This window comes from Balaenoptera acutorostrata, chromosome 3, assembly GCF_949987535.1.
Source record: "Balaenoptera acutorostrata chromosome 3, mBalAcu1.1, whole genome shotgun sequence".
Classification (NCBI taxonomy): Eukaryota; Metazoa; Chordata; class Mammalia; order Artiodactyla; family Balaenopteridae; genus Balaenoptera; species Balaenoptera acutorostrata.
In genome coordinates, this window is record NC_080066.1 from 169402268 (window position 1) to 169423053 (window position 20786).

A 20786-nucleotide genomic window follows, 5' to 3' on the forward strand; every position below is an offset into this window, starting at 1 on the left:
CTGTATTATTAAAATAGTGTCTGGTAAAATTTGGTGGTCATCTATTTTTGGAGAAGAACATTTGGAGTATATACGCCTTCTTTGTAGGGATTTCAGATGGAAACCTAGATGTGTTAATTTTGGGGCTCCTGTGGCCCTGGTGGAATCCTGATTTGTTTCTCAGAGAGCCTAAGTGTTTAGGAGACACGTGATAAAGGAAGGCAGTGAAGACGCCTTGTGTGGCTTTCTGCAGTTGACAGTACAAAGGGATGTCTTTAATATCACAGAGCACTTGGAGTCATTCTTTTCTTTTTACCTTTAGGTCGTTTGGTGTCTGCACACTAAAAACAAGAAGAGATTAAAATCACAAGGAAAGAACTGCAAAAAACTAGCCAAGAATCTCCTTAAGGAGCCAGACAACCGCAACAATTTTTGCCTCTGGAAGCAGTATGCGCATCTGGAGTGGCTGCTCGGCAACACAGAGGATGCCAGAAAAGTTTTCGATACAGCACTCAGCATAGCAGGGAGCAGAGAACTGAAGGACCATGAGCTGTGTGAGCTCGGTCTCCTCTACGCCGAGCTGGAGGTGGAGCTGTTGCCGGACGTGAGGGGGGCCGCCCCAGCCCGAGCCATTCACGTATTGACCAGACTGACCGAGAATGGGGCCTACGGGCCCTACACCGGGCAAGTCTCGGCCGTTCACATTTTGAAAGCTCGGAAGGCTTATGAACACGCGCTGCAGGACTGTTTGGGGGAGAGCTGTGTCTCCGATTCCTTTAGCCGCCTGATTAGCCTGGTTAAATGCTTTATGCTCTTCCAGTATTTGACCCTAGGGATCGACGCTGCTGTGCGGATATATGAGCAGGTACTTGCAAAACACCAGGTCTCTGTTTCCGCAGAGGGCCCTGGTCTGGAGGGCAGTGCCAGCCCGCAGAGCCTGAGCAGCGTCCTCGAGGCCGTCACCCTGACACACACGAGCCTGCTCAGGTTCCACATGAAAGTCGCCGTCTACCCGCTGGCTCCTCTGCGAGACGCTCTCACGGAGGCTTTAAAGTTGTATCCGGGCAACCAGGCTCTTTGGAGGTCATATGTACAGATTCAGAATAAGTCCCACAGTGCCAGTAAGACCAGAAGATTCTTCAATGCGATCACCAGGTCTGCCAAACCCTTGGAGCCGTGGTTGTTTGCAATTGAAGCTGAGAAAATGAGGAAAAGACTAGTGGAAACTGTGCAGAGGTAACTACAGAGCATCTTGTCCCTGTGTCCAGAAACCTTTACGCAATGCTTGCCGTGTTCCCCACCACCCACTTGGCCTCCAGAATACAGAAATGAATGCGGCCCGGGCCTGGAACGCCTGCCGGGGGGGTTCCTCCGTGTTGTAGAAAAACACGGTGAAAAAGGAATAGGAGACTTGCAAGTAGCAACACCTTTCGTCAGAGGCTCCTGTGGCTGTCTCCCTAGGCCGTGCTTTTTGGGATCCCTGAGCATTGCTTATGGTGCATGAGTGGTGACTGCCAGGTCTTCAGGTGTCTTGAGAAGGTGTAGTAAAAGCATAGGGGTAAGAGCACAGGCTCTGGTGTTGGAATCTGGAGTCAAATCCCAGCTCTTCCACTTAGCAGCTGTGTGATCTTGGACAAGTCAGTTCATGTCTTCAGTAGGTTCCCCCTTCTGTAAAATGGGAATAAAGACCCTACCTCAGAGGGTTGCTGGGAAGGGTGAGTACCGAGCACAAAGAGAGTGCAGACTAATTACTAGCCTCTGTTATTATTACTGATGATAACAGTGTCATGTTTTAAATGTTTTTTTTTTTTTGGATACAGTATTTTATATCTGCAGGTTAAACGACAAGCTTGGGAACATATTGGCTTAGGCATCATTGTTCCTTCCAGAAGCTTTGTTGTTGCTTCGCTCTGACCTCAGAAATTGAGTGTTCAGAATTGCCTCTAAATAGTATTTCTTTCTCTCTTTTTTTTATAAATTATTTTTCACTTTTATTTCCTTCCTTCCTCCCTCCCTCCCTTCCTCCCTCCCTTCCTGCGTTGGGTCTTCGTTGCTGCACACGGGCTTTCTCTAGTTTCATTGCGGTGTGCGGGCTTCTCACTGTGGTGGCTTCTCTTGTTGCGGAGCACAGGCTCTAGGTGCGCGGGCTTCAGTAGTTGTGGCTCGTGGGCTCGAGAGCGCAGGCTCAGTAGTTGTGGTGCACGGGCTTGGTTGCTCCGCGGCATGTGGGATCTTCCCGGACCAGGGCTCAAACCCGTGTCCCCCGCATTGGCAGGCGGATTCTTAACCCCTGAGCCACCAGGGGGGTCCAGAATAGTATTTCAGTTTACTTGTTTTTTACTTCTTCCATCAGGATTTTATTCACTCTACTTTCAACTGAAAGGTCTTTCCTTCCCAGATGGTAAAATTTGCACTCTGCTGATGAAAGGGTAGGTTTTCCTTAGGAAACAGAGAAGCAGGGAGTTTGTGTGCCTTCTAGGCAGACCCAGTGCGGCGGAGACACCACAGCGCCCTGGACACTGGCTGCCTCTGGCCCTGGAGGACCCACATCGTACTATCTCCTGCACCCCCGTGTCCCCAGACCTGGGCGCGGCACTGCCTCCGGTGTGCTCAGATCCAGTTGTCGCTGACGTCTGCTGTCACTGACGTATCTCTTCCCACTGCAACGTAGGTGTGGGAAGTTGTCTTGGAGTTCCATGAGCTTTTGTCTTGCAGGGTAGACGGTAGAGAGGTCCACGCCACCATTCCCGAGACCGGCCTGACGCATCGGATCAGAGCCCTGTTTGAAAATGCGATGCGGAGTGACTACGGCAGCCAGTGCCCCTTACTGTGGAGGATGTATTTGAATTTTTTGGTAAGAAAAGATGCGGAGCGTTTGTGTTTACGCAGAGCTCTGCTTCCTCCTTCGTAAGTGAGCGGTGCGGGTGTCCAGCAGCCCGCACCCTTCTCAGCCTTGGCTCATCCTGTGGGCGTCCTGGTGGGATGACGTCAGGTCTCTCAGGACGTGGGAGGGGTCACAAGTTGCCTTTTCTGCTGGGGCCTTTGGTAGAATGATAGCGAGGAGTGATGCCTAGCAGAATGTCATGTGGCTTTCTCCTAGTTGACTTCGTTGAGTCAACAGCTTGGAAATGGTCTAAGAGCTTTCATTTGAAAGAGACCTGAATTTGTTGCCATTCTGCTTCTAAGAATTTCCAGGTCCTGATTCTGTTTTGTTACTAAAGGATAAGATTCAATCTGGAACGTGGTTTTTAAAATAGACCTTTGCAAAGCAACTTTGTTTTTACGTAAAAGTACCACGGTGATTGAATATGGTGAGATGCCATTTAGTTTTGTTAATGTGTTGTGCAGGCTGAAAGGTGGTTCCTGGGCTTCATTCATGGAGTCTTGAATTGTCTTTGCCTTTGCTTAAAGGCTTGGCATTGGGCTGGGCCTCCTTTACTATAATACATCTACTGCCAAGTTGCGTGCTTTTTTAGAAAGTCTTCTAGGCCACTTGAGTGTTGTTTAGCTCAAGGCTATTAAATCATATCAAAGTGACCTCCATTGAATATTGTACCTTTCAGAAGCCAGGAGTGACCTTCCTTATAAATAAATACGTATCTCTCTGATTGTTTCCATAGGATAATTTAACAGAAGTTGATCAAAGTATTTGAACATTTCCCATTGACATTTGACAGGGTCGGGTGTAAAGAGATACAGAGAGAGTAAGTTAGGGGTTAGGAGAGGTCTGGGCCTCCCCCATCCTCTTAGAGTCCAGAATTCATCGGGGAGCACCTCCCCTGATCTCTGAAAGGCCTGAGTAGCAGGGAAGGACGCATCTCAGGACAGCACACCCAGGACAAACGGGCACAATTTTGTGGGCAGAAGTCGGCATCAAGATGAATTACCACCAAAGTTTCTGTGTTTTTAATGTTTATTCTTCAGACTCAAAAGCTCAGATTTTACGTCTTGACTCCCTTGTGTGAAATGGAAACCTTCAGAAGTCCAGACACGCCAGCGTGGTGTCCGTGGGCACGCGCGGCCAGGACACGGGCCCTGCCCGTTACCAGAGGAGGCCACTGGGGCGGCAGCAGGAGGGCTGGGCTCCCACTGAGCTCCACCCCTGTCGTCAGGCCCCTCACTGAAGGAGCACGCCAGATGCTCCCTAATGGTTCCAGCGCTAATACTCTGTGTCTAAGCCAATGAAAGACTTTAAATTTAAAAAGAGGGAGAGCTTGCACACTTCCAGTTTAACTTCTCCAGTCTTTTTTAGGTAGAGACAAATAGGGTGAAGTGCAAACGTGTAGTACTTTTACTGAGGATCTGCCATGAGCCAAGTCTGGGTGGACTGTAGACAGAAAAATTCTTGTTGACTTAGAAAAAAAGACTGGGACCATTAAGGAATGTCTGTCTTTTTGGAAAGATTAGCATCAGACCAAGAATTAATTAGAGCAGTGATCTCCCCTAGCAGTTTCTGAGGCATCTGGGTGAGCTCCTAACACTTTGATAAACTCAGTGAAAAAATCAAATTAGGGCCAAAATGAGAGGTGTAGGCTCTGAGTGCCAGGAGAGGGCAGGACGCCGTGGGGCCACTGTGGAAGGATGTGGCTCTGGCTCCCTGGAGGAGAAACGGTCACTACCACGCTTTCACCTGGCGTTTAACCCTTTCATACCTGATGCAGCAGAGGCGTTTTCCAGTGGCCGACTGATGAAGGAAATAGCAGAGGGCAGTTCTCATTTGAGGCTAGCCAACTTACGTACCTGGATTTGCTGGATTCCAGGGTTAACTGTGAGTCTCACAAATACAGTGGTTGAGAAAGTACAGGAATACTGTTTTTCTTCTTTCCAGAACAAACAAAGCCTTAAGTGTAGTTACTATTTTAGCAGAGGACATTGAAGAATTTTGGTGTGTGAAGGAAGGACAGCTCACACTGGCTTCTTGGGTATAAATTCAGAGGTCCAGCCTCAGAATGGCCGAGGCTCATACCAGGGAGGGAGGCAGGAGCCCCCCGGGCCACGCGGCTGACTCTGTGGGTGGCACTGGGAGGGGGTGAGGAAGCCCTGCGCCTTGCCTGCCTGAAGGTTATCACAGATGCTGGTTACAGGCCAGAGTTACAGTCTTCCTGACTGGGGGAGTTAGCCTGAAAGATCTGAGAAGGAGGCGAGGCTGACCTTGGTAGATAGAGGTCCTGAGCTGTGGATGGGGGTCTCTTGATGCCACCCCGCGTTTCTGAGAGGTCGGCCAACAGCCCTCACCGGTCCTGTCTGGACACCATGCCCTGGCTGCCTGGCGGGCAGAGCCAGCACCCGCTAGAAAGCTCTGCTGTGGGAACGGGAAGTCGGGCGGAGGTGGGCGGGCAGGAAGCCCAGGAACAGACTTCAGCTCCGTGAGCTCGGCTTGTGCCCGTTCACAGCTGCAGACACCCGCCTGGGGAGCCTGCCCGTGGGTTGTGACTCCCTGGAGGAGGGACAGGTCCCTCCCTGGGACTTGGGAGAGGCCCGGGGATATGGAGGGCAGGACACACGCTGCTCCGGCTTCCACAGCAGGTGTGGAAAAAGCGCCTGTGTGTGAGTTGATATAAGATATAAGGATTTTATATCTTAGTGTAAAAATGTGCTTAGATTGAAAACGTGCTGAATATCTGCATGCTCTGACTGAAATTTCTGACCCGAAATTTGCTTTTGATAAGGTTACTGATTCAGTAATCCTGGTCACCTCATTTCTCTAAGATAGTTTTCAGAAAATGGCAAGTATTAAAGCAGATATCTTCTCTGTATGAAGTTATCACCCTCACCTCACGCACAAGGCCTCGTTCTAGGCACTCTTAGTAATGCCAGGTGTGATAGCCCACAGTGATGGAGGAGATGAAAACGAGTCAGAAGTGTTAAAGGTCAACTCCAGGCCCACTGAGACACAGCAGTCGCCCCTGAGGGCATCCCGTGGTACGTGGACCCATACCACCCAACAGCCACTGTGGCAGCGCCCCGGGTGGACCAGTACCGGGATGGCCTTGGATTCTCTTTCATCGTTTTTGTATTTTTTCCCCTCGCCTCAGGTTTCCTTAGGAAATAAAGAAAGAAGCAAAGGTGTGTTCTACAAAGCACTTCAGAATTGTCCTTGGGCAAAGGTAAGTTCTAAGGGCCATGGTCTCTTCAGATTCCCAAGGACCTCCCTGCCAAGCCTCATCCAGTTAGTGTCACAGGGACAGGGCACTTCCCAGGCCTTTTCAAAGTATCCCCTTTGGAGACTGAGGGGCATTTGTTTCCTTTCCCTGCACTGGAGCTGGCGTTTCATGGGAGCGTTGCTGTAGGCAGCTGGTTCTCAACATTTGCCCAAAGCTCATCCCAGGTGCTGAGAGCGCTGGGATCCACGTCCCAGCTCTGCCCCGTACAGCCCAAGTCAGGAGACGTTCAGAGACCAGGCTGACGGTGACCGCAGTGTCTGCCAACAGCTGCTGGCCCCACTTTGGAAGAGAGGGTCTCCCTTTGAGTTTACTCACGTTCCCTCTGCTTTTGAGTTCCGTCCTTCCTGAAGCACGTCAAGGTGTTGCCGGGTTAGGACGGCAAGGGGAGCATGGGCTGTGGCGGGGCAGCTGGAGGGAGCACCAGCTGACAAGGGTGTTGCTCTCCGGCCCCAGGTGCTGTACCTGGATGCCGTGGAGTACTTCCCCGATGAGATGCAGGAGATCCTGGACCTGATGACGGAGAAGGAGCTCCGGGTGCGCCTGCCGCTGGAGGAGCTGGAGCTTCTGCTTGAGGACTAGAGGCCAGGAGGGGAGTGGGGCATGCCTCCGAGGCCTCGGCGCCTGCCCCTTGGGAGCCAGGAGACACCAGAAGAGACGGTGACACATGCGTGCGAGCGTGTTAAGACCTCTGCCTTTGGGGTTTCTTTCTTGATAGTTTGTGTCTGGGTTATTGGTCTCTCACCTCTTGCACATTTTTTGCGTGTGCAAATGACACAAAAGCCATTGTTTTGCATATTATATATGTATGTGTATATATGTGCATAGACAGGAATCATGCTAAGTGATGATAACTGAACCTGTCATGGTTGGTGTGTGAGTTCTCGTTTGGTCCACTCTTCCCCTGCCCAGCCAGCGCCAGCCCTGCTGGGGTGAATGTACCTTCTCGGTTGGCATCCTTGGTGGTCCTGCCAGGTCTCCTGGGTCTTGCAGTCAAAAAAAAGGTCTGGTTACTCAATACTAGGACTTCCTCCCCTGGGCTGGTTAGCAGAGATTTTGCCCTTATCTTCAGACCAGAGCAGTGGGGAGTCGTTTAAAACTTGGTATTCTCACCTGTATCAAATGTGTTGAGTTCGCATTACTCCCTGAACCCTATTCAGTGACGTCCTCGACTATGGCCTGAGCAGCCAGCATCGCTTGGGAGCAATGTAGACCCTCAGGCCCCTCCCCAGCCCTGCTGTCAGAACCTGGGCTCTAATAGGACGCCCTGTTAGGGGACTCTGTGTGTACATTACCGCGTAGAAAGCACCGCCTGAACAAATAAGGACCCTGCTGCAGGGGAGCTCACCAGCAGCCACTGTCGTGGAGAATGGAGCGAGCTCCTTCCTACCAAACCCAGCGCTGCCTGTGACACGGGCCGAAGGTGGCTTTCAGCGGTGTTGGCCACACTCTCATTCTGATTGCCAGGAACTGAGTTACATTTGACTGAGAGGAAATTGCTTTATCTTCTCTGAGGTCCTGCTTTTTAAAAAGTGGACAGCTTCTCTCTGGCTTTTTTCTTTTTTTTTTAAATCAATCATGCTCTCTAGAATTGCTGAAAGCATATTTCCTTGGCACCTCATCCTGAAAAGCCAGTGCTGTGGAATAGAATTTTGGCTAGAAATCGATGGACACTGGTTGGGAAAAAGCAGCAGAGGGCAGCACAGCTACAGCAGCGGTCCCCAACCTTTTTGGCACCAGGGACCAGGGACCGGTTTTGTGGAAGACGGTTTTCCCACAGAAGGTGGGGTGGGCGGGAGGGAGATGGGGGATGGTTCAGGCTGCAGTGCGAGCAATGGGGAGTGGCAGATGAAGCTTCGTTCACCTGCCACTCACCTCCTGCTGTTCGGCCCGGTGGTTCCTAACAGGTGGAGGCCTGGGGACCCCTGAGCTAGAGCACTTTCTAAAGAGCATCTCGGAGCACCCAAGGAAGTTGGCCAACCAAGTGGAGGCTTTCCTTGATCTGCCCCACTTACAGGCTTTGAGATGGAATGGAACTGTTCTGAAACGAGAGAAGAGCAGGAAATAGACAAAGAAAGGGAAGGGGAAGCCTGACACATTTCTGAACACTCTTGGGAGGGACCAGGTTCTGAACCCGAGAACAAGGGAGGGCAGGGCTGGTATGGGACTCTTCGGCCCTGCCCTTTTGAGGCCTCTTGTAGGAGCCTCGGTCTCTTAGCAACAGCGACACCTCCTTCCTGCCTCCAGAGCGCTGAGAGCCCGCATGCTCCACAGACCTTCCAAAAGGGAAGCCACAGCCATAGGGACTCAGCCCTTGTTGCTTAAACAAACAACAAAGATAGCCGGCTATTTACTTATGATCGTTGCTTTCCCATCAGCTGCTGTTGAACAACTGCCACCAGCTCTGGGGGTGTGACGGGGCAGCAGGTATTGAAGTCTGCAGTCCTTTTGGTCAGCCAGCTTCCCTAACAAACACCCGGATCCACCGACTTGCTGCTGCTGAGCGGCCGGTGTGGAGGGCCCAGAAACAGGATTCAGTGTTTGAGAAAGAGCACGCTTTATTGGGAAGAGAGCACTGCACGCGACCCACATACGAAGAGGGCTGGATGGGCCTCCTACACATCATGCTCAGAAGGTACTCGGGGTGCTGTGCTAGTGAAGATCAACCGGAACGTGGACTCCTGGGCAACTTCCCCAACCTCACACCTCTGAGGGGGTCGACACACTTCCAACCTTTTCCTGGAAGGCAACTGTGGTCCACTAGAGATAGAGCCCCTCAGGGGTGCCTTCTTGTTTTTTATAAAGAACATTTTCTTTAGACTTTTTGAAGTCTTCATTTGTTACTTTCATCCTACGTTCTCTCAAGGCCATCAGACCAGCTTCCGTACAGATTGCCTGTAAGAAGAAACAGTGTGTTCAGAAAGTGAAATACTTTTTATTCTAACGATTCAGAGAGTGCTATTTTGAAATCTGGTGTAGGCACCCAACCTAAACACGAAGTTCTCAAACCATTTGGGAATGATTAGATTTTTAAAATGTTTTAAACATTCTAATTATTTTCTCAAAGGACCTGAGGTGGCTTAAACTGGGAATATTTCACTAAGGAAGAGGACTGGCTCAGGTTCTAACCTGCCGTGTGGCCTGGCAGGTCAGTAAGTTCTCACAACCTTGCTTTCATTAAAGGGAGTGATCTTCCTAAGAAATAGATAAAATTATTCTAGAAATTTAGAGCCCAAATAGAGTGTACATCCATTTCATTTACCCATAGTCAGAAGAGAACTTGTATTTTCTGGTTAAATATTTACAAGTTTCAGTACAGTATTTATTCTAATGTATTTATTTTCTCAATAATTACTTGCCAAAAGTAAAACAAGAACCCAAGCAACATGATACGATACAAACACAATCCCGTCTTTGAAGATTCTATCTGGTTATGGCCTTTAGGATATTTATTTCAGGTGGTTCAGAAAAGAGTGTGCTCTGCATACAGAGAGAAGAAACAGGTAAAAGGGTAACATTTGGTAAATGGGGGTGATGAGCATGTGGGCGTTTTTGTTGCAACTTTTCTGAAGGCTTGAAATTTTTCTAAATAAGAAGTTGGTACAGAATTTTAAGGTAATTTAAATTTTAAAAAGAGAGATTTACTCCCCAACTGAGACGCTAACCTAGTTCTACAGATGCCAGGGATACGCAGTTCAGTGCAGGCACCAGCGTGAAACAGCCTGTGTGTGCCGCCCCTACCTAACCGTGGCATCAACCCAGGTCCTCCCCCGTATTCAGTGCTGCCAGACCTTGCTTTAAACTCTGGTCATCTGGGAAGAAATGTCCAAACTCATACACACATACGATAAAATAAAGAGGTACAGTCCAGCCCAGGTCCCCACCTTGATGTCGGCACCAGAGAGGTCATCCTTAGCCATGATCAAGTCGTCCAGGGTCACGTCGTCGGCTAGTGTCATCCTGCTCGTGTGGATCTGAAAGATGCGCTTCTTCGTCTTTTCATCGGGCAAGGGGAACTCGATCTTCCTGTCGATGCGGCCTGTGGGTATAAAAGGTTTTCAGTCACACCCCTGGGCGCCCCGGGAGAGGCCTTAGTCTCCTCACACGAGTGGTCTCAGTCACACAGTGTCCTATGGAAGGAGGTCCAGATCTTAAAAAGTGAACACTCATGTCTGTAGTTTGTAAATATCAACGTTTGAATTCATCTCATTTACAAAATCCTCTCTGCTCTGGTACTTTGAGAAACAAACGAAAGGAGCGATTCCTAAATGGCACAGTTAGTGGAAAAGGACAGATCAATCATGTTAAAAACATTACAAAAGACAGTAAAATTAGCTACTGCTTCTTTTGGTACTACCTGAATGTAAAAAATGGACCTGAGCTATCATGAATTATTTCTTTAAAAAAAAAAAAAAAAAAGGCATCTCGAGGCTGAAGGAGCCAAGCTACACAGACTACATCACAATTATCTCAAGGGAACAGTTTTGGTGAATTATTCTAAGTTTCAAGGCAGTATTTGCCATACACGTATCATTTATATTCTCCCCAAAGTGCTCCTAAGAAATACAAATCCACATAAGGACGTTCATTCTCCACAATGAAACCAAAGCAAACGTGACCTGGTCTGATAAGTGCTGGGTCCAAAGTCTCTATCCGGTTTGTGGCCATGATGACTTTCACGTCTCCCCTTGAATCAAACCCATCCAACTGGTTCAACAGTTCCAACATTGTTCGCTGAATTTCTCTCTCACCACCAGAATTTGAGTCATACCTTTGGAAAAGAAGTGAGGGAGAAGTGAAGACCCAACTGATCTCCTGTTAAAGGGGATTACAAAACCCAGGTCTGTCTCAGCCTATACGTCACACCCTCCCAAAGCCCAAGATAACCAACACATTATTTTCTTCGTAGCGGTTTTCATGCCTGAAATTATGTGATTTATTCAGTCTCCACGACTGAGCTCCTCAAGGGCAGAGACTCATCCTCATGGCTGTGTCTCCAGAGTCAGGATGGCGCCGTGCTCAGAGCAGGTGCTCAAGGCACGGCTACTGACTGACCAATCAACTGCCGGGTAGTTGTTACCTGGCACGTGGGAGAGCAGAGCCTAAAGCATCCATGGAAGCAACCCAGTAGGGACTGTGGCAAACCAACATGCAGGCCATGTAGGGAGTGCCCAACGATCGATCATTCTCAGAGAAGAGCCATATGGTTTTTACCTCTAGATAACACAAAAAAAGGTAAGCGAAAGTCTACCTTTTCGTCCCAATAGCATCAATTTCATCAATAAACACGATGGACGGTGCATGTTCTTCAGCAACTCGAAACAGTTCCCGAACAAGTTTGGGCCCATCACCTAGGTACTTCTGAATAAGTTCAGAGCCAACCACTCTCAAGAAAGTGGCCGAGGTTTGGTTTGCTACTGCTTTGGCTAGTAAGGTTTTACCTATTTTAGATTGAAAGAGAAAAAGGGGGGAAAAAAATCTCAAGTGCTGTTTTAACTTTAAAACCCTTATTATCACCTTAAAAAGACATCAAGAATGGGTGGATCCCTCTATGAAAAGCATTCTGTTCTCCAAAGCAGACAAGAGGAAATTCAAAAAAACCTAAAAAACATATTTTGATTATTTTTAACCATTTTCCTAAATTCATCATGATAATGTCAGAAAATGCTTTTTACTGCAAGTTATTCAAAGTTGCATATAATATTAACCTGACCTATGCAACCAGGGTTAGAGAACCAAACTCAACTCCTACAAAACTATCAGTGATGAAATAAAGGCCTGGGAGCCCTAGGTTTGACTGAAGGACACATAGTGTCCCTGAGCAGGGCCTGCAGTGCCCTGGGGCTACCTGAAGACGTTGCTGTGGGCTTGCCCCAGGGCTCAGTCAGCTGAGCCAAGACCAGATTCTGATGAAGCCCACAGCTGAGAGCTGCTCAAAGCTCAAGAGACTTTTCTCTGTGGTGTGCCCTTATGGGACGTTCCCCACTGATCTCAGGGAAGACCTGACATTTCCAACCCTGCTCTGTTCCCTGATATTCCTCCTAGATCAAGAACAAGAGTAAGCAACGAGTACCAACTTGAGAACTTTGGAGCTCAAGACCATGGCCCCTTTGATGGTGAGGGCTGGCCAGTCACCTCAGGACACAGGCAGTTAGAGGCAGAGCTGGCAGAGGACCACCCTTAGGCCTGTCAGGGGAAGGGGAGGAGGCCGGCAGGCGAGTGAGTGAGTGACACAAAAGATTTCATGCAAGTGGGAAGGAGGACAGGGAGTTAAGCTTCGCAACAAGACGGGGCGATGGTGTTCCCTCAGTCGGGCAGTCAGAGTGGCAGAGGCTCAAATGCTTAATAGAAGGCCGGACTGCTCCCTGAAGGCATCATTTAAGGATGGCTGACAGAAGACCAAAAGGACCTTCTAAGTGGATGGGATCTTACCGTCCAGAAGCAGCCAAGTTCAGCTGCTGGGATGTTCAGTGGCCAGAGGGATCCCTGAACCAGTCTCCTCTTCCTCCTAACAGGGCTGATACCCGGTACTTCACTCTAGCCCTTGTCAGCACCTGTGCCCCAAAGAAGGCTCACGGCTGTGGGTCAGAAGGCCTGTGTTCCAGCTCCAGCCCTGGTACCAGTTCAATTCCCAGAGCTAATGGGGCCTTGGGCTAGTCGCTGGCCTCTCTGAAACTCACTTCCCTGGGCTGTAAAATGACAGGCTGCAGTAGCTCCCTGCCTCAGGGTACAGCTGGCTTCCTGTCCCTCCAGCGTGGGCAATCCTCAGTACAGACCCTCTTGGCAACATGGCTTCAGTTCACGCAATCAAATAACCTCTCTTCCTCTGGAATTTACATAGCAATGACTATACAACTTACTCAGGTCAACTTACTGCATAATGAACCCGATACATATATGCATTTTTATCTTTATCCATTTATTCATCCAATGTTAGACTCATTCAGTACCCATGGACCAGGAGGGGGAACCTAATCTGAACAGCACAGGATAGCTTTTAAAACTGGTCATCCACCGGGGTGCTGATGCTTGGCCACACTCCAGATGAACAGATCAGAATCTTCAGGGATGGGAGCAGGCATCAGTATTTTTTAAAGCTCCCAAGGTGATTCCAACGTACAGCCAAAGTTGAGCACCCCGTTTATTTTTATTTTTTCTTACAAAATATTTTCAACAGACATTACTCTTTAAAATATTTAAAAGCATTATGTTTTACAACATATAAATCTAGCACATTTGAGTATACAGCAGGTGTGCTGGGGAACTGGAAATGCATTCACATTGAGCAGGCATTTTTTGGGGGGGTGCCTACTGGTGTTTATCTTCTGTTGTAATCCCTACTATTGTTTTTAACACATTAACTCTGTTAAGTCTACAATTACAAGCCTAAGATAGTTCAGTTTCTTAGTACATCTATTATACAGAAATATATACTTTTGTGCAATAGGTATGTTTCCAGAGGAGCTGCTTATTCAGAAATGTCCATCTTGCTGCTTAGAGCACATTTTCAAACTAAGGAACTGTGGCATCCTCACTCAACAGCTAAGTCATTATAACCAGCTAATGCTGCTGCTCAAGAGATGAGCTCAGTGCCTGGAAAGTGACCAACGCAGAGCACACATACCTGTGCCAGGTGGGCCATACAGAATGACCCCCTTAGGGGGCTTTATACCCATCTCTTCATAATATTCAGGATGAGTGAGTGGGAGCTCCACAGATTCCTAAAGAAAACAGACACTTGGTAAAAATAAAAGGCTTTCTTACTGAAATTTATCAGATTCATTCACTGACATCATGGGTACATCTCACTTTCAACAAAAATAAGCTAAAATTTCAATTATTCTTGTTAGAGACAATGTTTGACTTCCACCAGCAGCAAGGACATATTGAAGAGGACCTCTGTCCTGAGCTCCCAGCACCCTTCCCCTCTTCCTAATAGCACCCAATTTCCCTTTCATTTCCCAGTAAAAGTCAACCTTGAGTAACATTTAAGCGCTTCCTGAGCAAAAGAAACTTAAAGCTAAAATTCACCCTTTTCAATGAAACTGCAGGCAGGAGCTGGCAAGATTTTCTGTTGTGACCACCTAGGGATATGATGGCTATTTCCCAGCTGTCTGAGAGTCACCAGTGGAGATCTGCGATCACTCTGAATGACCTCCATGCAGATGAAAGAACCTGCAGAGGGCTGGCCCACCACGCGCCCCTGACCCCAGGACCATGGCAGGAGCTGGGGGTAACGTTCTAGACCCCAGCACTGTGCAAGTGTATGCCACTCACCCTACCCCCAGACATCACTGGAGGTTTCTGGATAGCCACAGCTGAAGTCAATACAATTGGAAACATGTTCACACAGATAATTATTAAACATTACATGTAAAAAGTATTAAGCTACTGCTGCTGCAAGAACTATCATACAATTTATACTTACTTCTATTACCTAACTCAGTATTAACAACACAAAACACCACCACTAGCAAGGTCTGAGTCAGTTACTGGTCTGATCAATAAAGAAAAAATAAAACATGCAAAACAACTCCAAGCACCCTAAATGAGACAGCAGTAAGAAACTAAAGGTCTAAAAACCCAGCGCTCAGGACTTCCCTGGTGGTCCAGTGGTTAAGACTCCAAGCTCCCAATGCAGGGGGCCCAGGTTCAATCCCTGGTCAGGGAACTAGATCCCACATGCATGCCACAACTAAGACCTGGAGCAGCCAAGTAAATAAGTAAATAAATAAATATTTTAAAGTAAGTAAATAAATACTAAAAACCCAGAGCTGGTTCCTCGACATACCTTAATTTCCTGGATTTGGTTGTCTAACCCCCCAATATCAGCATATGTCTCCTGGGGGGCCTTTTCCACCTTCATCACTGTGACCAAGGGATCCGTGTCATCCATCAGCACCCCTATCACAGCATGCACCTAACAGGGAACATTAAGCTTTAACACAGGAATGTGAGGTTCACACAATCCACTTACAATGAAATGGCAATCACAGAATTTTCTCTACCCCTTGGAGTACTCTGGTGATCTACTTCCACGGGACCAGTGGACGGATCTGCAAGGAAGAAGAAAGCACTCCAACGGGCTTTCTTAGGCTATCAACTTACCTTGTGGTTGAGCAGGACCGAGCAGCCCGGTTCCAGCAGATCCTTGTCTACAAATGAAAGAATGCTGACGTAGTGTTCTGAGCCCACAGACGTAGACACGATGGCATGATTGTCATCAATGATCTCTTCCAAGGTTCCTACCGACATTGGGGTCCCCCTCAGATCATCCACCTTTGATCTTTCCTCCTACATAAGAGTAGGCCAAGAAGAAAAGCAGATTAGACCTAAAAAGTAGACGATGCTGACAGTTCACTAGATTCACAAAGCAGTTGGTACTTTTCAAAGGCAGCTAAGGATTTCCCCGGTAGCGCAGTGGTTAAGAATCCGCCTACCAATGCGGGGAACACGGGTTCGAGCCCTGGTCTGGGAAGATCCCACATGCTGTGGAGCAACTAAGCCCGTGCACCACAACTACCAAGCCTGCACTCTAGAGCCCGAGAGCCACAACTACTGAGCTCACGTGCCACAACTGCTGATGCCCGTGCACCTGGAGCCCGAGCTCCGCAACAAGAAAAGCCACCGCCATGAGAAGCCTGCCCACCGCAACAAAGAGTAGCCCCTGCTCGCCGCAACTAGAGAAAGCCCACGCGCAGCAACGAAGACCCAATGAGGAAGACCCAACGCAGCCACCAATCAATTAATAAATTTAAAATTAAAAAAAATTTTTTAAAAAGGCAGCTAGAGATGTAAGAGGGAAGAGAAATGGGAACATATTGTATATGTATAACTGATTCACTTTGTTATAAAGCAGAAGCTAACACACCATTGTAAGGCAATTATACTTCAATAAAGATGTTTAAAAAAAAAAAAAAAAAAAAGGCAGCTAAATAATGATTCATTAAAGCCAGAAAATGAATTTCATTTATTCATTAACAGTTTTAAGTTCTAAGTAGAACTCAATTTGTAAAAAAGCAAGTTATAGTAATTTCTCAATTTACCTCTTGCTTTTCTTCTAAAGGCTTCATTTGTTCCTGATTTCTAATGAATTCTTCCTCCATGAGAAGATAGTCTTTAATTCTCTCTAACTTCAATAATTTTAACCGGCACTGAGTGTGAGGTGTCACTGTAATTACAAAAGAAAGTTTTATTATACTTGGAGCTTGAAGTTTGCAATTAATTCGGTTCATCCTTAAGAACAAAAAGAAGTTAACACTTAAAATAAACTTATTTTAGTTGGACAGACACTGAAAAATTCAAAGTTTGGTGACCCTAAGTAAGCAGGTGCCTAAATGCAAAGGGGAGAGGGATTTTATGTATTGAGTTGGCCAAAAAGTTCATTCGGGTTTTTCTGTAACATCTTACAGAAAAATAAGATATCCTTATTTGGATATCCTGTGTATACTGTTAAAACCAAAATATAGCTTTTATTCCAACCTAGAGAATGCTCCACAAAGTCACAGACCTAGAGCTTCAACCACGCCCTATTTCCTGTCTCCACATTCAGACCTCTAAGCTACACACACAGAGACAGTCCCCCTAGGAATCGGAACCATGTCATTACCCAGGGGCAGTTTGCTGGCAGCATCTGGTCCCTTTGTTTTCTTCTTCTTTTTCCCCACTCTAGTTGGTACAGGAGGTTCATATTTCTTTTTCTTGTCCTTGAGTTTTCAGAATAGCAAGGAAAAAAAATCACACAGAAATCATATTAAAACACTTACTTATGCGGGACCATCATCTATTTTCAGGTAATATAATTTTCCTCATCTTTTAGGATGTTATTAAAAACTGTCCTAAAAAAACCCCAAAATCTGTTTTTACATTACTGCAATGTTAATAAGTGAATGTAACTGATCTTTCTTTATTACAATGCACATTGATAGATCATTCAATAAGGAACAGAGGTCAGAATTCAGAATTATATGCCAGAAGTCTGAGGTGAAATGATTTGACACAATTCTTCACACCTAAGGATATTAAACACTAAAATCACAGGCAATCTATTTTAACACTTCTATAACGTTATTAATTTTACACCTTTAAAAATCATTAATTCATAAATACCTACGTGATGGTCAATAATCTTTTGTAAAACACAAAAAGGGTATTGTATCTGTAGGCTAGGCTGGTTAAATGAATAGAGATCATTTATTTTGCATTTTAAAATTCATGAATCCCCAAAGAACTTCTCAGCTGAGATCTGACATTTTCCTCAATTTACTCACATGACAGACATATCTGGCTTCTTATTTATTTACCTTGTCATCCTTCTTTCCACCTCCAGGACCATGACCACCACTCTGACTCTGACCCTGAAAAAAAGAAAAAAAATTAAGACAGAGGTATAAATTCAGAATATGATCACTTCAAAAAACCCTTCTTATTCTCCTGCAATTCTAAGACACCAACACTTCCCCTCATTTTAACATTTCTGAACTCAAGATATACCTTGCAGTCAACATGTACATTTAATGTGGCAGAATTTCTTTTTCCTGAAAAGCTGTTAGTAGATAAATGGTGCACCTTGCCACAGACTGCATCTTAAATCAAGGACAACTCTATTAAGAAACAGATATAACTAATGTGTCATTATGAGACTAAGATCTTAAGACCACCCCCCCTTCTTGAGGGGAAGGTATAGAGCTTGACACTCTCTAATATAAAACTACCTGGCTGAGGCCACCAAGAGTATATTTCATGAAATTGGGCCATGAAAGCTAAATCATTTAACCTACTCAACAATCACTTACTCCTTACTAGGATCACACCAAGATCCAGGAGACTTTCCTTTCAATGGCAGCTTAAATATCTCCCATCCCTAAAGACTGGGGCGATCGGGCAGGTCCTTCTTCCCAATCTAAAAAGTTGAATCACCTTAAGCTATCAAGAACTTAGTGTATTAATAAGTTCAGTGGGATTTCTGACTTTAACAGACCCTTCAGTTACAGGACAATGTTTCACACAGAGCAGTGTCTCAGAAATGACGGCATTTGAAATAAGCAATAGTGAATTTACTTGATTAGAGGGGCCCTCTGTCCCCTTAAATCACTTCCTCTAAATTAATACAGCACCAGCTTCATTATCAGGACAAAACAACCCTCTCATCGTTACCTGAAAGAGTTAAAGTCAAATCTATTTCCCAACATGCAGGATTCTTAAAACTTTGCACTTTATTCTGAAGAAGGTAATTAAGGGCTCTGAGAAATTTTGGGAAACAGAATTAGTTTTACTGCAATAAGCAGTCCAAATTGCAGGCCTTTCACAATCAAATACACCCCTGAGGAAGTGTGCTGTTGGCTGGGGCAGCTGATGTCTGAGGTGGGTTTACGATGCGCCTAAGTCTGCACTAGACGTTCTCCTTCACTAGCGCGTTAATCCCGGACAATCCTTCAAGGTGGGGTTCATTACTACTACTTTCTAGATGAGGAACTGCAACAAGCCTAAGAACATGGGCTAAGGAAATAAATGTATCCAGGTTTGAATTCCGACTTCATTCCTAATAGGCTGTGTGACCTCAGGTAAGTCAAGTCACCTCTCTGAGCCTTGGTGTCCTTAACTGGAAAGTGGGGATGGTATTAGCTCCTATTTGTTGCTGAAAATGAAGTAATGCACGTAAAACACTTCAAATTTGCATGACTCATAGTACCTACTCAGTACAATATCATCGGCAAATAAGAAATGTCAGGGTCAGGACTTTGTCAGTCTGGTTATAAAGTCTGGGCTCTGAAACACATCCACTCTGCTTCAGTTCTTCACTCTCTCTTCTGTCCACACCTGTCTCTGTTTTTGTCCAGGCCATAGTATCTTATTGGGGCTCTAGTCTCCCAACTGAGATTTCCAGGTCTAGTTTCTTCCCTCACCAATCCAATTATTACCGCCTACAACAAAGAGCCTATCCTTTAAATCTCCTCAAAAACCTTCAACTGCTCCCTAACATTTAGAGTGTAATGTCCAAACTCTTTAGCTTGGCATAACTGGCCCTTGCCAAACTGGCTGCAACTAATTTTCCCAGGTTCATCTACCTTTCCCATTATCCGGCAAGTCTGGCCCCACTGGAGGACGTTTTCCTGAGTCAGTCCCGAACTTCTTCATGTCTGGGGCGTTTACATGATGTTTCTCAGTCTCAAATAATAACAAGTATACGCATTACACTATATGCCAAGCAGCACTAAACATTCTCAGGGTATCATCTCCTTTATTCTTACAGACGCTTTGAGGTGGGCACCATCATTACCCCTAGTTTACAGATAAGGAAATGAAGGCTTAGAGAGGTTAAGTGACTTGCCTGTTGTCACAAAGCTGTCAGAGAGGTAGCCAGGAATCACACTCAGGTCCACGGGACACCAATACCTGTGTTCCTCTACTGCCTGGATAGCCAGTACCTCATAGCAAAGACCGACAGGTTTGTGTTCTAGCACAGCCGCTTACCCTGTCTCAGTTTCCTCCTTGGTAAGCTGAGGATAATAATAATTACCTCAAGGGACTGTTGAGAAGAATAATGACCAAATGCTGGAAAAGTACCTGCCACGTGTTTATCATACCTAGAATACTGCTACCCCAAAGTCCTTCTAAGACCTGTAAGACTGTGGTCGGGGCTTCCTGCTGTTCACGATACAGGCCAAACACATTCCCATCTCAGGCCCTTTGCACTTGCTGTTCCTTCTGCCTGGACCAGTTTCCCTCACGTATCTGCATAGGCTACTCTCTCATTTTATTTACATCTCTGCTCAAATCTCACCTCCTCATCGGGGCTCGCTGACATCCTATGTAAAATAGCCACCCCTCCCCATCCTATCCCCTTCTACAGAACAGCCCTAAGCGACGGCCACCCGCCCCGACGTCATATCACATAGTCCTTCCTCTATTTTTTGTCTGCCTTCTTGAGAATGTAAGCTCCAAGAGGCAGAGACTGGGTCAGTCATGCTCACCCCCGGCATCCCCAGCGCCTAGAGCAGAGCCTGGGCCCTCCCTCCGCCAAAGTGCAGCATCAATCCGCGAACTAATGAATACATGCTAGCTGCTTTTATTATTACTAACGCACCACGGGACCCTTCCCTCCAAGGTCCACCTGTTAGAAAAGCATCTTAAGGCCTCCGTCAAATGCCTCCAACTCCGGGCGGTCTCCCACGACTCGCTCTCCCTCCTCAGCTGGAGCGAATCCCTCCCTCCGCTCAAGCCGCACATCCCTCCACTTGCGCGGCTCCGAAAGCACTCGTCCCAGTTACTCGAGGAGGCTCCCGCCGAAACACCCCGCGCCGGCTGGCAGAGCCCTGGCCGGCGCAGGAGTGAGGCCGGGTCACCTGACCCGCTCCGCCGCCCCCGTGGCCCGCCTGGGGGACCCTCCGTGCCGAGCCCCGGCCCCGGCGCCCCGGGATAAGGCCCGCCCCAGGAGACCGGGCCGGCGGGTGGATCGAGTGCCTCCGGCAGCCGCCTGGTTCTCGCGCATCGGGTCGCCTCGACCCCGTCGCACCGCCACTACCAGCCGAAACCCTTAGTCACTCACCATCTTGCGTTGGCCGCTCGAGCCGCCGCTGCCGGAAGTGCACCGCGTCGGCGGCCCGTCAGAGGCGGAAGTTGACGAGGGACGCCACGGAGGCCGAT

At 47.2% G+C, this 20786-nt stretch overlaps 2 protein-coding genes and 1 non-coding gene across 5 annotated transcripts in view; 2 read left to right on the forward strand and 1 right to left on the reverse strand.

The window, feature by feature from the left end:
* Positions 1-10175, forward strand: part of NRDE2 (NRDE-2, necessary for RNA interference, domain containing) — a 49873-nt gene extending 39698 nt beyond the window's left edge. The window contains exons 11-15 of one of the 3 annotated variants that reach the window (XR_450886.2): positions 302-1215; positions 2695-2833; positions 6015-6086; positions 6597-6800; positions 8519-10175. Coding sequence is in view for 2 of the 3 variants with exons in the window: in XM_007180880.2 (XP_007180942.2) it covers positions 302-1215; positions 2695-2833; positions 6015-6086; positions 6597-6722 (1251 nt within the window). In the remaining variant the exon portion in view is untranslated. The other 2 variants (XM_007180880.2, XM_057542344.1) reach the window with 2 other exon arrangements.
* On the reverse strand, positions 8681-20756 carry PSMC1 (proteasome 26S subunit, ATPase 1). The gene is made up of 11 exons (XM_007180879.3): positions 20689-20756; positions 17444-17497; positions 16750-16846; positions 16187-16311; positions 15249-15434; positions 14932-15060; positions 13765-13861; positions 11392-11581; positions 10760-10911; positions 10025-10179; positions 8681-9035 (listed from the first exon to the last, which is right to left on the reverse strand). Exons 1-11 carry the CDS (start codon positions 20689-20691, stop codon positions 8901-8903), a joined length of 1323 nt encoding a protein of 440 aa, XP_007180941.1. The 5' UTR covers positions 20692-20756; the 3' UTR covers positions 8681-8900.
* On the forward strand, positions 14739-14811 carry TRNAW-CCA (transfer RNA tryptophan (anticodon CCA)). The gene has a single exon. It is a non-coding gene; the product is annotated as a tRNA-Trp (tRNA).
* Positions 20757-20786: the final 30 nt, after the last annotated feature.

What these genes read in the sequence shown, in the direction of transcription:
- PSMC1 (XM_007180879.3), bottom strand. An exon ending in GTATGGCCCACCTGGCACAG is followed by an intron (nt 11,582 to 13,764) that starts GTATGTGTGCTC and finishes AATCTAAAATAG; the next exon opens with GTAAAACCTTACTAGCCAAA. An exon ending in TCTCTGGTGCCGACATCAAG is followed by an intron (nt 9,036 to 10,024) that starts GTGGGGACCTGG and finishes TTCTTCTTACAG; the next exon opens with GCAATCTGTACGGAAGCTGG.